We start from the raw sequence: 15,087 nt of genomic DNA on the forward strand, positions 1-15,087 counted from the left end.
GATAAAGGGCTTTAAAAGGACTTGCCCCTGTGGGGCACCTGTGTGACTCAGTCGGTAAGCATCAGACTTCAGCTTAGATTACGATTTCATAGTTCAGGAGTTCACGCCCAGCGTCAGGCTCTATGCTGACAGCTCAGAGCCTGGAGCCTGCTTTGGATTCTGCATCTCTTTCTTCATCTGCCTCTCACCCATTTGCACTGTCTCTGTTTCTCCTTCTCTCTCAAAAAAAAATAAACATTATTTTTTTTTAAATAAAAAGACTTGCCCCAAATTACAGACTTGGAAAGTGTAGAATTAGTCCTGAGTGCAAAGCCTGTCTAAACAACCATGTAATATTTTATTCTCATTATCCAACAATGAATACATTAACTGCTGCTGAATATCACATGATCCCCCTTCCCTCATTTTTGTGGTGGAGCAGTTTGCCTCTGCTGAGCATCTACTGCACCAGGCACAGTCTCTGATCTTGTTCGGTTCCCTACTCAATCCTGTAAAGGAAGGTGTCACTGGGTAACCCAAGTAAGTAGTGGAGGAGAGACTTGAACTGGCTCCTGTGACCTTCTTCCCTTAGCCAGTGAAGGAGCACCCGGATCAGAATGGTAGGACTCAGGAAGTAGCTGGAGACTCTGAGAGCCCCCGGCAGGAGTGCTGAGTGTGTGAATCGATGGAACTTGACACCGGAAGAAGAGGCCACGGGTGTACGGCAGAGAGAGTTTTCACAGGACAGTTTTTTGTTTCAGGTGCTGTTACACTACCAGACTGTCAGTGAGCCTGCCGTTATTAAACGATTGATTAGCGTCTTAAACAAAAGCACGGGTGAAGTCACAAAGAAGAAGCCAAAGTGAGTGTCTTAAAATTGAGCAAATTTTTCACTCATTAATTCATTTTTATAGTATTTCTCTTTGTGATCAGTGAAATCTAATTTTCCTTGTTCCAGAAATCTTTCTTTTCAAAAACTAGATTAAAATAAACACAAATCACATATCTAAGCTTCCATCTAGGTATGGGATGTGGATTGTGAATAGAGATGTTAGTGTACATTTGCATGTATGTGTCAAGCCCTAGGTATTGAAGATGTAAAAATAAAGGCACTGAAAAAAGCCAGTTCTACATTTTAAAGAATGAATTTCAATCATGCCTAGCCACCAGTTCCAAATTACCCCGAGTGGTCCTCTTAACTTTCTTGTCATCTCCTTAATAGGAATCATTCCATATGCTAACAATACTCGAGGCAAAAACTATTGCATACTCTGTAGTTTCTAGTTTGTTCCCCCCACCTAGAAATGTTCTTTCTGCTCAGACTCCTCTTGGAGCTTTAAGCTGAGGTGATCGCCACCACGTTGTTTCCCTCTGATTATCATTAATATCCAGGCCTCAATGGGGACAATTCCCTTTGGCTTGGACAAGGTTGGGATTTTTCAAAGGAAGTGCTTCCTGAGAATCTTAAGTTTCATACCCTAATTCAGCTAAAGGCTAGCTAACCACAGTTTGGCTTGGCTGCTTCAGCTTTGGGGTTTTCCTCGTTTCAGCCCTGTGGGGAATCCCACCCAAAATCCCCTTCTTTTCAGCCTTTGGGTGTTCCTCCTCATTTGCACCTGGTAAGAGGCCAGAGGTGGTTACCGGGCTAATAGGTGAAGAGAGTCTGCACACTACTCTATACTCATGCCTGCTTTTCCATTAGTTAGGGAGAAAGTGTTACTTCATCTCTCTCTTGAAGTTAGTTCCTAAATAGTTCTTGTTATATTAGTTTCAGGTGTACAGCGTAGTGATTTGACAGTTCTGTGCTCACCGCAGTCTCTGTTGCCACTGATCCTTCTTCCTGTTTAACCTGAGACTTTAAAGTCCATAATTTCACAATTCCTGAGAACTGTAACTAATGGCTGACCTTCCTGAAGTCCTGCTGTTTTCTAGGCTCTCTCCGGGTTGCTTTTACATGGTTTATATTCTCAGCAACCTTATGAAGCACATACCATTTTACCCATTTTTCAGATAAGGAAACCGAGGCTTAGAGAAATTATGTAACGTGTTCAAGTTCACAGAGCCAGCAAGGGAGCAGAGTCAGGATTTTAACCTCATCAGCTGGTTCACATATATTATATTATTTTTTGGCAGGATCCAGGTTGTTTGACCCGCACAGGTGATTTGGAGAATTCTCAATCTAAAATGGACTCATCATGAATTTTCCCTTCCCTTCTTCTGCTCCCTGCTCAGTGATGCTAGGTTTTAATATATTCTCATCTCGATTTTCCCTGACACCTGATTTGTAGCTTTTTGCTTATTTTACACAAGCACCATTTGGTCTTCCCTCATTTCCGTTGCTGGCATATTATAGACTCAGTTGCTTCGTATGGAATGGAATCAAGCTTTCTAGAAACAAAATTAAGTGCAAATGATGAATATATTAAATGTTCTCCCTCCTTAAGGTTGGGACTCTGGACTGAAATTGTCCAAAGCCAGCATTTGGAAATTTTGGAATACTTTTTTTTAAAAACTTTTTTGGCTTATTCTGTCTCTCCCTGAACTAATATTTCAGAAGGAGAGCTTATTATTGCTGTTTTCTTTCTAGATCACATCAAAATTAATTTAGAGAATGTTTTCAAAATGTCCCCTTTTGGGATCTACTCTTTTGGTAAGTTCGGGAGGGCCCATTGCAGAAGGATTTTTTGTTTATGTATTTGTGTGGAACTGCTTCCACACAGGCTTGTGCCCCCACCCTGTTCATTTCCTACAGACATCATATTGTGGAAGAATCATGTGATTTTATTTTGAGACCTTGTTAAAGAATTACTATTCCTATGTGAGAAGAGAGAGAGGAGGGAAGGGACGACAGAGGTTTAGAGTAGTCTCTTGGCACTAGGACATTGTCTTCTTTATACATGACTTTCTGACACTTCATCTGCCCAATTAGACTTTTATATTATGTTCATCTTTTAAGTGAAAATTCTTTACTTACTTTATTAGATATTGAGCCTCTCAGTTACATGAGTGAATGAAGGGGAGGATTTGGCAGGAGGTCCTTGAGCATTTTAGGTTCTAGGGTCCTTCAAGAGTTGTAGTTGGAAGATTGGCTAAAAAAATACACACACACACAATGTAGCTAATATTTCTTAAATCGAGAATTATTCCTCTTCTTTTTTCAGCTGACCCAGAAAAATTCAAAGGCATATCTTTTCATTTTTTAAAAGCTTCTTTTTTTAAGTTTTTGAAAGTTGGTCAAATGTGAAATATTTATTTTTCGGTTTGTTACTGCATTATTCACCTCTGTGGATATCCGTGCCTGCGCCCCCGCCCCCCTTTCTCGACAGACTGTTGACCAAAGGCCAGAATGCCTTGGTGGAGCTGCAGACGCAGCGGCCGGTGGCGCTCGAGCTGTACAAGGACTTCAAGGAGCTGGGGCGGTTCATGCTGCGCTATGGCGGCTCCACGGTCGCCGCAGGCGTGGTCACCGAGGTACCGGCAGGGGCCGTTACGGGTCTGTGGTGTGTCTTCTCTACCTGCTTTGGAGGAGTGATTACTGAGACTTGATGGCTTAAGGGGAACCCAGTTATGGTATTAGAACAAAATTTGCATTAAAAATTTTTTACAAGAAGGCAAGAAAATGTTTGGTTCTAGAACTTTTCAGTGAGACTTCCAAACTGTCTTCCCCACGAGTCATGTTTATCGGAGTAACTTTTGGGACGCCCGGGTGGCTCAGTCAGTTCAGTATCCGATTCTTGATTTTGGCTCAGGTCATGATCCCAGGGCTCGCAAAACCTAGCCCCCACTGGGGGGCTGTACGGTGGCATCAAGGAGCCTGCTTGGGATTCTCTCTCTCCAGCCCCCCTGCCCTTCCTTCACTCACACACGCTTCCTCTGTCTATCTATCTGTCTCAAAAATAAACATTTTTTAAAAATTAAAGTAAATTTGTTGAAAAATAGATTTGAAACTATGCAATCCAGATTACAAGAGTACAGATTTTTAAGAGTCCAGTGAATTTGGGGGAAGTGATTTCACTTAATAGAAGAGCCCTCATTCTTGTTTCTTCTTTAAATAACTGGTTCTCAGTGTCATTTGAAATGATCCATTCAGAAAGTTCAATTGATGTTCTGAAAGAGACCTATTGTATAATGTAAGGTGCAGTTGAGTTCTAGAGGAAATAGCCAGAAGAGGACCAGAGAACTTCAGTAACTTAAATGTTCTTCCACACAATTATGATGAACTCTTAGGAACATTATTTTTTAGAGGGGGCTTCATTACTTCATGTGATTATTTTCCACATGAAAGTTATTCCGTTCATTGAATGGGGTGTCTACTTTGAACATAGGGTTTTATGTTGCATCCAAATTCATATATACATGTATCTCACAAAAGGCCTTGGAGTTCAGCTGCCCGAGTTTGTTACCACCCCACTGGTTCCCAGCAGCACAAGCACATTTCCCCTTCAGCTCTTTCCCCTGTACAAACGGGGTACTGGAGCCCACCTCCCTGCATCGTGGGGTGAAAGTCTACCCAAAACGCTCAGCACAGTAATTGGCACTCAGTAAATGTTACCTAATGCACGTCAGCACCATCACACGGAATCCGTCAAAGCGTTCTTTCTGAAAGAGTATTATAGTGGAGAGATTGTAGTAAATCTCAGGAATAGTGTGACCAGGGAAGGGAGAAGTTGCAGGAAAAAAGAGAAGTTTCATCTTGATGTAATGATTATTTCAGTTCCATTTTCCTTGTATTGTTCTTAAAATGTGAATGAATAAATGATAGCGCCTTTTTTGTCTTTTCTCTTACAGATAAAAGAATGATGAGTCAGAATTTCTACCATGTTTCCAAATGCAGTGGAATACATAACCTCTGTTTTAAAGAATCCAGTTGTTCAGTTAAAGGAACAATGTGCAATTGATATTTTTTTAAATGAGAGAGAAACCTAAAACGATATAATCAATTGGAAAGAAGTATTAATCAGCACTCCTGCAAAAATTTCAAGCTGCCGAATGGCAAAGAAAGGCTAATATTGTACTTTGAGTTAAAAAGTTCGACTTTCCCTTTGAAATGTTAGTGAATGAATTTACTTTGCAGAGGTTTATGGAAACTATCAGGAATATGTATTAGATAGAAGATGTTCAGTCATCATGAAACGAACTCTACTTCCAGCCAAACCACAAAATGTTTACAGTGTTCTCTTTTGATTTTCAACTCTACTGTGCACATTTTGATGAAAAATAATTAAACTGGGTTGTTGTAGTTAATATTTGATCTGAACAATGTCTTTTTTAGTTAACGCTAAGAAAGTATTTGCTGAAAGTTATAATAAGAGTTGTTTTGTGTTGAGCATAAGAATGTTCTCCCTCCAACAAGTGAACTTTGAAAGCTTCATTTGGAAACTGTCCCTTTGGTCACCAAGATATTATTTAAGGTGTAAAGCCATCTAATAAAATGCCTTAGTTTGAGCATAACAGCAGATCACGTTTTGTTTCTTAGATTCCGTTTATGGGGTTCTCTGCCACTATTGCTATAAATGACTTGGGGGTTTTATGGGATCTTTTTCACCTAAGTTTCCTGACTCTTTCACATGCATTCTTGTTTTTTTCCCCAATAGATCAAATTTCAGCTCCTCCATTTCTAATCATACATTTGTTTCTCTTGTTCTCTGTTTTAGAATCACATACATGTTGACTTTGTCTTGCATACTTTCTAGACTGTAAGTCCCCTGTGAGGAAAGTCATGTTTTTCTTTAAAGTTGCAACAGCAGACTCCAAAGTAGATTTAGGTACCAGGCGTTTGCGGGGCCGCCTCCTGAGTATAAGCTGCGTTAGGGTCGAATTCACCCGCAGCTGGGGCTGGGCCTCTGACTTGATGGACTGTATGATGAACTCTTTCACTGGGAAGTGGTGTGATTTGTATATTCATGGCTCACCTTGTACAACAGCATTTCTTTTATTCTGTGGAAGCATAACCATGTGCTAAACCATCCGGAGCGTCGGCGTGCTGCCCGGTGAATGATCCCAGAGCTGACACACCCGTATGACACATACCCTTACTGGGGGGTGTTTGGGTAGTTGTCACTCCAGTGTGGACTTGCTAAGCTAAGAAAGTGTTTAATTTTGTATTCTATTAAGCAGGAATTGAACAGATAGATCTGACAAAAACCCTAACGTAAAGTGACGGAAGCCAAAAAGGAAGACTCGCAGTAGCCGGACTTGGGCTCCATGTAGATGGAGCAGCTCACAGTGTCAGCAAAGACCCATTCATCTGTGCTCTGCCTTCTCCCATGTCGGTTTCCCTCAGGGTCTGTACAGAGGCCCCTGCCATCCCACACCTAGACCCTCAGAGCGTTCATAAAGGTCAAGGGCAGGTTTAAAGAGCATTTGTTTCCCAGAAGTTCTAGAAACGGCTCACCGTTGACTTGAATTGAGTTTAATTTCTTTGCTTGGGGCACCCTTGTAGTTGGGTGTGAATGGGTGTCACGCCCAGCGCAAGGCTGAGAATCATGGGAGCATTGGGAGGAGATTCCGGGTGCTTTTAAGGCAGGGGAGATGGATTGGGACAGGGCCGGGGTGGGGCCAGAACAAGAGGCATCCACTCAGTGCTGGATAAGGCGTTGATAGAATTAACTTTATTATTTTTCTTTTTTTCTTTTTAGTGTTTTATTTATTTCTGAGAGAGAGAGAGAGAGACAGCGTGAGCAAGGGAGGGTCAGAGAGAGAGGGCGACACAGAATCCAAAGCAGGCCCCAGGCTCTGAGCTAGCTGTCAGCACAGAGCCTGACACGGGGCTCGAACCCACAAACCATGAGGCCATGACCTGAGCTGAAGTCGGATACCTAACCGCCCCAATAGAATTAACTGTAAATAAGAATTCAGCATCATAAAACAGAAGCGCAGTAGTAGAAATGAGTAAGTTTATTTCTTCCTTCTTAAATGGCGATGAAAAAGACTTCTGTGCAGTCTTTTTATTTGTGTGTACAATTTTTATTATGTGTTCAACTGATTTTTGTTAAAGGGGGTGGTGACATTAAGGGGACCCACCTAGCTGGGAGAGGTGTGCTGGCAGTGGGACGTTGGAGTTAAGTGACGAACATCAAGCTCCCGCAAGCTCGGCTTGCGGGGGAATCTTCCATCCGTACGGCTGATAGTACATCCATTCTGGGGTCACTTTTGCTTCCCATACTCTTTCTCTTCTTCCTATTTATGGTTTCTCTGTTTCTGCACAGAAGTGGCTTTGTTGTGAGTCTCTCCTGCTCAATTGCCTCCAGAATAACCAGGTTAGAAGCATGATAGATCCATGTTTTGACTCGTTAGTGTTTTTTCATACATTTGTTATTTATGACAGTATTTGAGCCCCTCTGTTTTTGACAGGTGTTTTAGAGAACAGTTCCTAGACATAATCTTTTTTCTCCCATAGGTATGTAGATGAAAAATAATTTTAACCATTGTTAAAGTGTAACCCATCACTTTATAAAATTTGCAAAATACAGAAAAGTGGAGAAAAGACTAAAATTCACATGTAGTTCTATTGCCTAAATATTGCTGCTGCTCATATTTTGATATATTCCTTTACTGCCTCTAGCATGTACTTTTTAAAGTTTATTTATTTTGAGAGAGAGTGCGTGTGTTTGCACCCCTGTTTTTTAATGTAGTTTTGATCATTACTCAGGATCTTTTTATTTTATAGGGCAATCAAGATTTTTCAACAGAAATGTTAGTAGCTTTTAATAAATGATGTAAAGAGGCACCTGGGTGGCTGAGTTGCTTGACCTTCCAACTTTTGATTTCAGCTCAGGTCATGATCCCTGGGTTGTGGGGTCGAGCCCCAAATTAGGGTCTGTGCTGAGTGTGGAGCTTGCTTAGGATTCTCTGTTTCTCCCTCTGCCCCTTCCCTCTACTCTTTCTCTCTCTCTTTAAAAAGAAAGAAAGAAAAAAGTTGTAAAAATACAAAGTTATTTGAGTGTCCCCAGCACATTCCTGATCTATAGGAATTCGTCAAGATTACATGGCTAGAACACATACACACAATCCTTCCAGATAAGAAGACCCAATAAAAATTATTGGGTCATCACTTTCTAGTTTTCCTCTAAAATATCCATAGAAATACATGAATGGAAAAACATTCCTTCCTTCCTCAACCTGAGCCGCTATATTCTAGGCACAGGAGGGAGCTCTGGAGCCCAGGTTTTCCTAGGGCTGACAGCCCAGCCTGGAGGGGTTCTTCGTACCACAGACTACCAAGGAGAATTAACATGGAAGCGTCTAGCGAGAAAGTACCTTCGGGACAACGCAGAAGGGACTGGGTGAGGAGGCGGAGCCGTTCATGCTGAAATATAACAGATTCTCTTGAGTCAAAGTAATTCAGCTTGGAAATCACAGTCTCCCTCCTGCAAATTTAAAAATTAGTTGGGATGGGGGGGCGGGACGGAGAGGGAGGCAGGTTTTGCTTTGGCAAAATCACCCAAGAGGGCAGCTTTTGGCCTCCAAACTGGCAACATTTTAAAATCCCACGAACAGTGAAAACTGTTCCTTAGAACCCTCCCATCTCCAGTAAGAAGAGCCACACCAATGAGCATCTTAACCGTGGGACCTGCGCTGGCACAAACCAACAGAACCACACGCTGACATGAGCAAGGAGGCCAAGGATGAGAGAACCCAACGGAAACCCTTGTTGGAGCCACTGAAAGCTCTTCTGTATCAGGGGTCTTAGAAAACGTAGAATGGTCGAATAAGTTACAGTCTGGTTCTTTGAAAAAGCCAAAGCTATTCAAGATTTTAAAAATAAGTATTAGGGATGAGATGAGGCATGTAACTACATGATAAGGATTAATTGGAAGGCTACACGTAACATGAGGTTCAGCTCCTGCGTACCAGCCCATTGTCACTTTCCAGGGAAGCTCTGGCCCCTGATTACAGTAGATCAGTCACTATGTGTTTTCATGGACCTCGCCTGTGTGCTTACAACCCTTTCATGGCTGCAATTCCATATTCACTGTATAATTCATTACTTTGTCCTTCTATTGAGATGTCAGTCCCAAGAGGAAAGAGACCTTTTCCGTTTTGCACCATTATTTTCAGCAATTGGAACCGTCTCCAGGACAAACAAGTGTCGAATGAGTGAAAGAATGAATGCTGGTGGCAGCAGATGAACGCTTTTTATTTCCCTATGTGTGTAGTGACCGAAAATCACAAGCTTTTCTTTCTTTTTTTTTTTTTATATTTATTTATTTTTGAGACACAGAGAGGCAGAGCACGAGCTGGGGAGGGGCAGAGAGAGAGGGAGACACAGAATCTGAAACAGGCTCCAGGCTCCAGACTCTGAGCTGTCAGCACAGAGCCCTACACGGGGCTCGAACCCACAGACCGCGAGATCATGACCTGAGCCGAAGTTGGACGCTTAACCGACTGAGCCACCCAGGCTCCCCTACAAGCTTTTATTTCTATTCTAATGCCTTGTATGGGGTGCCTGGGTGACTCAGTCAGTTGAGCTTACAACTTCGGCTCCGATCATGATCTCACCACTGGTGGGTTCGAGCCCGGCATCCGGCTCTGTGCTGACAGCTCAGAGCCTGGAGCCTGCTTCGGATTCTGTCTCCCTCTCTCTCTCTGCCCCCGCCCTTCTCACACTCTGTCTCTCTCTCAAAAATAAATAAAACTTTAAAAAAAATCTAATGCTGGGTGTGCAGGTGGCTATTTTTATAGTGAAGGAAAAAGAAAGAACAGCAAACTAGCACTGCGTCTGTCTGTCCTCATGTCTGTTAAACCAGGGCCCCACTTTGGAGTCTTTCCTGAACTGGGTGAGCCTCTCGAGCCTTGGAGATGCAAATGCGCTTGCCTTTCAGAATGCAGACAGGAAATCAACTGGCTGCCAGAGATTCGCCCAGCACCCAAGTGGACTGTGAGGTGGCTGAGGGCACGTGATACCTTCCTGCTTTCCAACACTGGGCTCCCATAGATTTCTTTTACAGATGATTGTGAAACAGTAAGAGGGCTGTGGGAAAGGCAGCCCTACATGTAGTGTTCTGAGCAGCTGGAGGCAAAAACCTTTCTTTCAGGTGTTCCATAGGAAACAAAAATTTTCTAGAACTGCTGCGTGGTGTCTCTGAGACGTAGGAGACTTTGCTGAGTTGAGGAGAGAATCATGATAGGCTGAAAGAGATGGTATAGGAACCGACCTAAATCATAACAGCAACATCCAAATACTCACTGTAGACTGTAAAAAAGGTGAAAATTGTAGAAAATGAATTGGTGATCTCTAAGTTTTCCTTGGAAGCCACTCCTAGAATACAGATAGATGAAAATGAGGAACAGAGAGACCCCCAAGATTGCACGTGAAGAGAGCATGCCATTTTTAGGCAAAACATCACAAAGGGAACACAACCATATTTTTCTGTCAAAACTTTTACTTTTCTAAGATTAAAACAAAGCTTGGGAACAAAGCAAACCTCCCCAAAAAAAATCATCTTCAAGGAAATGAAAAATTAACCCCAGTCTTTTCTGCAGCGCTGCATTTTAGAAGACAAAGAGACGCAGGAGCTAAATGTATAAAACTTTTAGAGGGGTTGTAACCCACTAGTTCATTATTCAGCAGTGGTGCTCAGAGGTGAAGGTAAGATGTCCTTGGGGGGGAGGGGGCAGGATATAAAATGCACAGATCATAGATACAGTTCAAAACTGCAGGAAAGTCCTAGTAGAACAATCTGCAGCAAGCGTATGTTGGTGCCCATCATTTGTTGATGCCATCAGTCATAGACCACCAGGGCACAGCTAGTCAGAACAACTGATGCTTGCTGCAGCGAGAGAGACCATACACCATGGAGACTAGGCGCTTCTCAGTAAGAAGGGGTAAGGAGGGGTGTGTTAAAGAATTTGGCGCACATAGGTAATTTTGAGGGGGGCTCATTTGAGCAAGAATTTCTTCTGGATTTGGTGCTGTCAGAAAATGGAAGTAATTCTGCAACTGGGTACTCATTTGAGATAGGGGCAATGGCTCAAGGTAAAGGAGCAGCAGTCACTCAAGTTAGCCACAAGAGGGCGCTGTTTAGTCATTTTTATGGTTCGCACAGTGCTTGCCGCTCAGCTGTGGTCATAGGATCTCACTTCAGGATCACAGAGTGACCTTGTCTGATGTCAGAGATTTGGGAATTGTTAATGTTTGAGAGAAGAACACCATGGCCTAACTATGATGGCCAAGCCAGCTTTTAGCTCTCATAAGCAACTTTTTCCTACATGGAAACCACTTAAATAGGTAGAAATAATAGTATAAAGCAAAACAAGTCAATTAAATTCTACCTCGAATATAGGGGCATGAGGTAGTGTGTGGCCTTTGTAATATCAATTCAGTACCCCATTAGCTGGGTTTAATTTTGTGATTCTCAGAACAGTGTTCTCATGCTGGAGAAGACATATCTTCACCTTATGAAGCTCCTATTTTCTCCGCACTAGTCACATGATATGATATTATAGTAGAGAGACTTGAGCCCATTAAAAGCTGAGGAACCAGGAGAGAGGAGAAGGAGGAGGGGTCAGAGAGGAAATTGTCTGCTGGTCAAGGTTCTTGTGGAGACAGAAGGATGGTGGGGTCCTGAACAGGTATTTCCTCTGCCTGGAATTACCCACTTCTTGTCTGCTTGTAACTGCCTCTCCGTCCTTCCTTATCTACCTCCAAAGTCCTATCCTCTGATCCCTTCACTGAACTCAGACGGAGCTCTCCGTTCCCTGCCCTGGGTTTCTGCCAAGCACAGTGGCCACCTTCGGGGTGCCCACGCGCCACTAGTTGTGACTTGTTTAGTGCTCTATCTCCCCTAGAGATGAAGGTGAGAGAGAGAACTAGAAAGTAACCTATATCTTTCCCTATGGCTTCTGGGATATAGGAGACGCTTACATAACAAACACACCATGTACTTCCCGGTACTCAGGCCACCTTCCTGAGTTCCAAAGCCACTCGAGAGAATCAGGGAATAATTCCATAAAGAATAATTTGTTGTCTCTGAGGTGAAAATACCCTATCGTCCTCAGAACTATTCTAGAAGTATTGGCTCTTCACAGTATTAGTATGCTCCACACCTCGTGTTTATGATTTTGTCAGATGAACATAAAGCCTTGAGTCCTCTGTTCTCACTGTGCCTGCTCTGCACTAGATCCATCCGCTGGGGTGCGTGTGTGTGTGTGTGTGTGTGCACGCGCAGATCTGGTTGCTGCTAATGGAAGTACACTTGGATGCTAGTCCAGGGTCCTGGGCTCAGCGGGACAGGCACTGGAGAGCAGGTGGATCAGTCCACAGAGTTCGGGAGCAGGTCACACGCAGGGGTGCAGTGAGGCAGGTGGGACCTCAAAGGAGTAGAGTCTCTACCCCAGGGAAACAGGCAAGAGACGATTGGTCCTGAGTTTCAAGGGAAGGGCCTGAAGACAGGTTAGGACTCAGGTCAAAGTGGAGCTGGATGCCGCGTCATCCACAAGCATCTCCCCCTTCATCTGAGCTCAGGTTCCAGAGTCAGGTCTGTGGCTGACCTGCGCGTGGGGATCCATGCAGTGTGGACAGAAAGGGGCTGGCAGGCCAGAGGGAGAGGGAAGTGAAGGGCCACGGCCCTGCGCCAAAGTGAGCCAGGTCAAGCTTGAATGACAAGCAGCACAAGATGCGGCTATAACTTAACTACCCCCAAGCCTGCTCCGAAGCGGGGCCTATTTCTGTGAGGGGAAGTTACAAACACAGGGGCCAGTTTCTCACTCCATTCTGCTCTTATGTGTCAGAGAACTCCACCCCCACGGGGTCCTTGGAAAGTCCCTTTTGCTTAAAAGATCTCCCTCAGGTAGCCCTCTAATTGGAATCTTTTGGATTATTATCAACTCTACAAAAAGACCAAAACATTGATTAATACGTCCACATAGGTCTCCGTTGTTTCTGTCACGTGATGGGATTTTTTTCTCCATAGCTTGGGGAGAGAACTCTCAGTGCAGTGGGCGAGGGGAAGGGAGGGCGATGCACGCTTTTGAGCATGAAGTGCTTAGGACAAGGGTGGGATTCTAGGAGGTTCAGAAGGCGCAAAGAAGACCCTGGAAGAGGAGAGTGGGAGAACCAGGGCCACAGGCTAAGAAAAGTCTGTCTGTCTGGGCATTTCCCCCAGGCTCTCTGCTCCAGGCTCCTTCCGCGGCCCCGACCCTATTGCTCAGATCCCTTGCCAGCTGGCTTCCTGCTGACGGGACGCACTGGGAGGAGGGGAGGGAAGAGGCACCCCCTTGCATCCCCAGGACCGGGCAGCATCTCTGCAGCCGCAGCCCCGCCCTCGGCCCAGCCCGCTGCAGCCTCGCCGCAGCCCTGCAGAAGCTGCTGCTATTCACCTCTCCTCCTCTTCTGAGCGCTCAGATTCCCCAGCTGCTCTTTGATGTTAACTACTGTCTGGGTGTCTCAGCCCACCGGCCCCTCTCTGGGCCTTCCCACACAGTGTAACCATTTCCCTGCATTAGACTTCAAAATACCCACCCTGGGGGGCCTTCCCACACAGTGTAACCATTTCCTTGCATTAGACTTCGAAATACCCACCCTGGTTTCTGGGTTTCCAAACAGACGCTGGGGGCCCTTAGTATTGCATTTGTGCATGCATGTGTGTTTCCATTCGTATGTAACCAGGTATCCAACAGAGACTCACCACACCTGGGAAAGGAGTGTTAAGAATTTTAGGCAGAGAAGAAAAGTGCTCCTCTTTAAATTTCATCCCTGCTTCTTTCAGGGTGGGGAGAAGGAACCTGGAGAAAATGGCTAAGTTAAATTAACAGGAATTGCAATTCCTGAGTTTCTGCAGAGGCTTTGAGCTGCAAATGAGAGAAGACCAGGGGCGGGTCCTTTGTTCACTCTACCGTCGTCATCGAAGGTCAGGTTTAGATTTGCAGCGAGGCCTGAACCTTAGCAGCGCAGGGAAGGAAAGGAGAGCCTCTTGCTTTGCATCACTGATTAGCCAGCATTTTGGAGATTATTTAGAGGCCAACAAGGTGGAGGCAGGGAGGTCCTAAGGATCTAAGGATGCACACAGCCAGGAAACCTCCCAAATGACCAATGAATTTAGGAAACTGATATCTCACATTTCATGAAAATTTAACTATAAAAGGGGCATATTGATAGAGGTTCATCATAAAGTATTCAAGAAATTTAAAACTATATGAAGTAAAATGAGGAAAAAACCCTCACTCCTCTCCTGCCCCGCCGTTCGATCCCCTCAATCAAATAAGTATCAAAGATGATCGTATGGTATATATTACTCGCTACTTCTCTTTTTTTTTCACCTTTCAATTTTTTTAAAGTGCTTATTTCTTTTTGGGAGAGACAGACTGAGTGCGAGCCAGGGAGGGGCAGAGAGAGGGGGAGACACAGAATCTGAAACAGGCTCCAGGCTCCAGACTCTGAGCTGTCAGCACAGAGCCCGATGCAGGGCTCAGATTCACAAACCTTGAGATCATGACCGGAGCTGAAGTCAGACGCTCAACCGCCTGACCTACCCAGGCGCGCCTCTGTTTTTCACCTTTCAGTGGCTACATAATATCCCTTATTGTGGGTGTCACAACAAATTATCATATTCATCAGTTGGCAGACATGTCTATGGTTTTTCACAATTTTTCGATTACCATACAAACAGATGTCCTGTGACTTACCTACTTGCTCCAGAGCAAGAATTCTGTGAGAGATTCCTGGGCTTCCCAGACTCCAAGTGGACACATTTAATATGTTGACACTGCCTGGTTGCCTCCCACCCCCGCTCCCCCTTGTCCTGCGAGCTGTCCCACGTTAGGAGCAGGAGAGCACATGCTTGTCCACATCTTCACATAGAGGATGTGGATAGGACAGATCTTTGAAAATGTTTTCCGGTCTCACTGGGGAGACAGGGCACCTCTTTGTAATTCACATCCTTTGATTAACAATGTGTCAGAGCGCCTCTCACACGTTCAGTAGTCAATTGCCTATCACATCTCTGCTATGAATTGCTTTTTTTTTAATAGCCTTTGCTAATTTTTTTCAATCAGGTTGTTCATTTCCCTCACCGACTTACAGAAATTCTTACACAGCTCATAGATGTGAATCCCTTGTGTGTCATACACACCGTGCATACACTTGACTTTTGTCATATTGCCATGGCA

At 44.2% G+C, this 15,087-nt stretch overlaps 1 protein-coding gene across 2 annotated transcripts in view; it reads left to right on the forward strand.

Moving 5' to 3' along the window:
- The window catches only part of HBS1L (HBS1 like translational GTPase), an 86,453-nt gene extending 81,018 nt beyond the window's left edge, over positions 1 to 5,435 (forward strand). For both annotated transcript variants that reach the window (XM_039242057.1, XM_039242058.1), the window contains 3 exons: positions 741 to 841; positions 3,306 to 3,450; positions 4,768 to 5,435. In XM_039242057.1, the coding sequence (XP_039097988.1) occupies positions 741 to 841; positions 3,306 to 3,450; positions 4,768 to 4,779 (258 nt within the window). In that variant the 3' untranslated portion in view covers positions 4,780 to 5,435. The remainder of the gene's footprint in view (positions 1 to 740; positions 842 to 3,305; positions 3,451 to 4,767) is intronic.
- The last annotated feature ends 9,652 nt before the right edge of the window (positions 5,436 to 15,087 follow it).

This window comes from Hyaena hyaena, unplaced genomic scaffold, assembly GCF_003009895.1.
Source record: "Hyaena hyaena isolate Hyena2069 unplaced genomic scaffold, ASM300989v1 scaffold_204, whole genome shotgun sequence".
In the NCBI taxonomy this organism is placed as follows: Eukaryota; Metazoa; Chordata; class Mammalia; order Carnivora; family Hyaenidae; genus Hyaena; species Hyaena hyaena.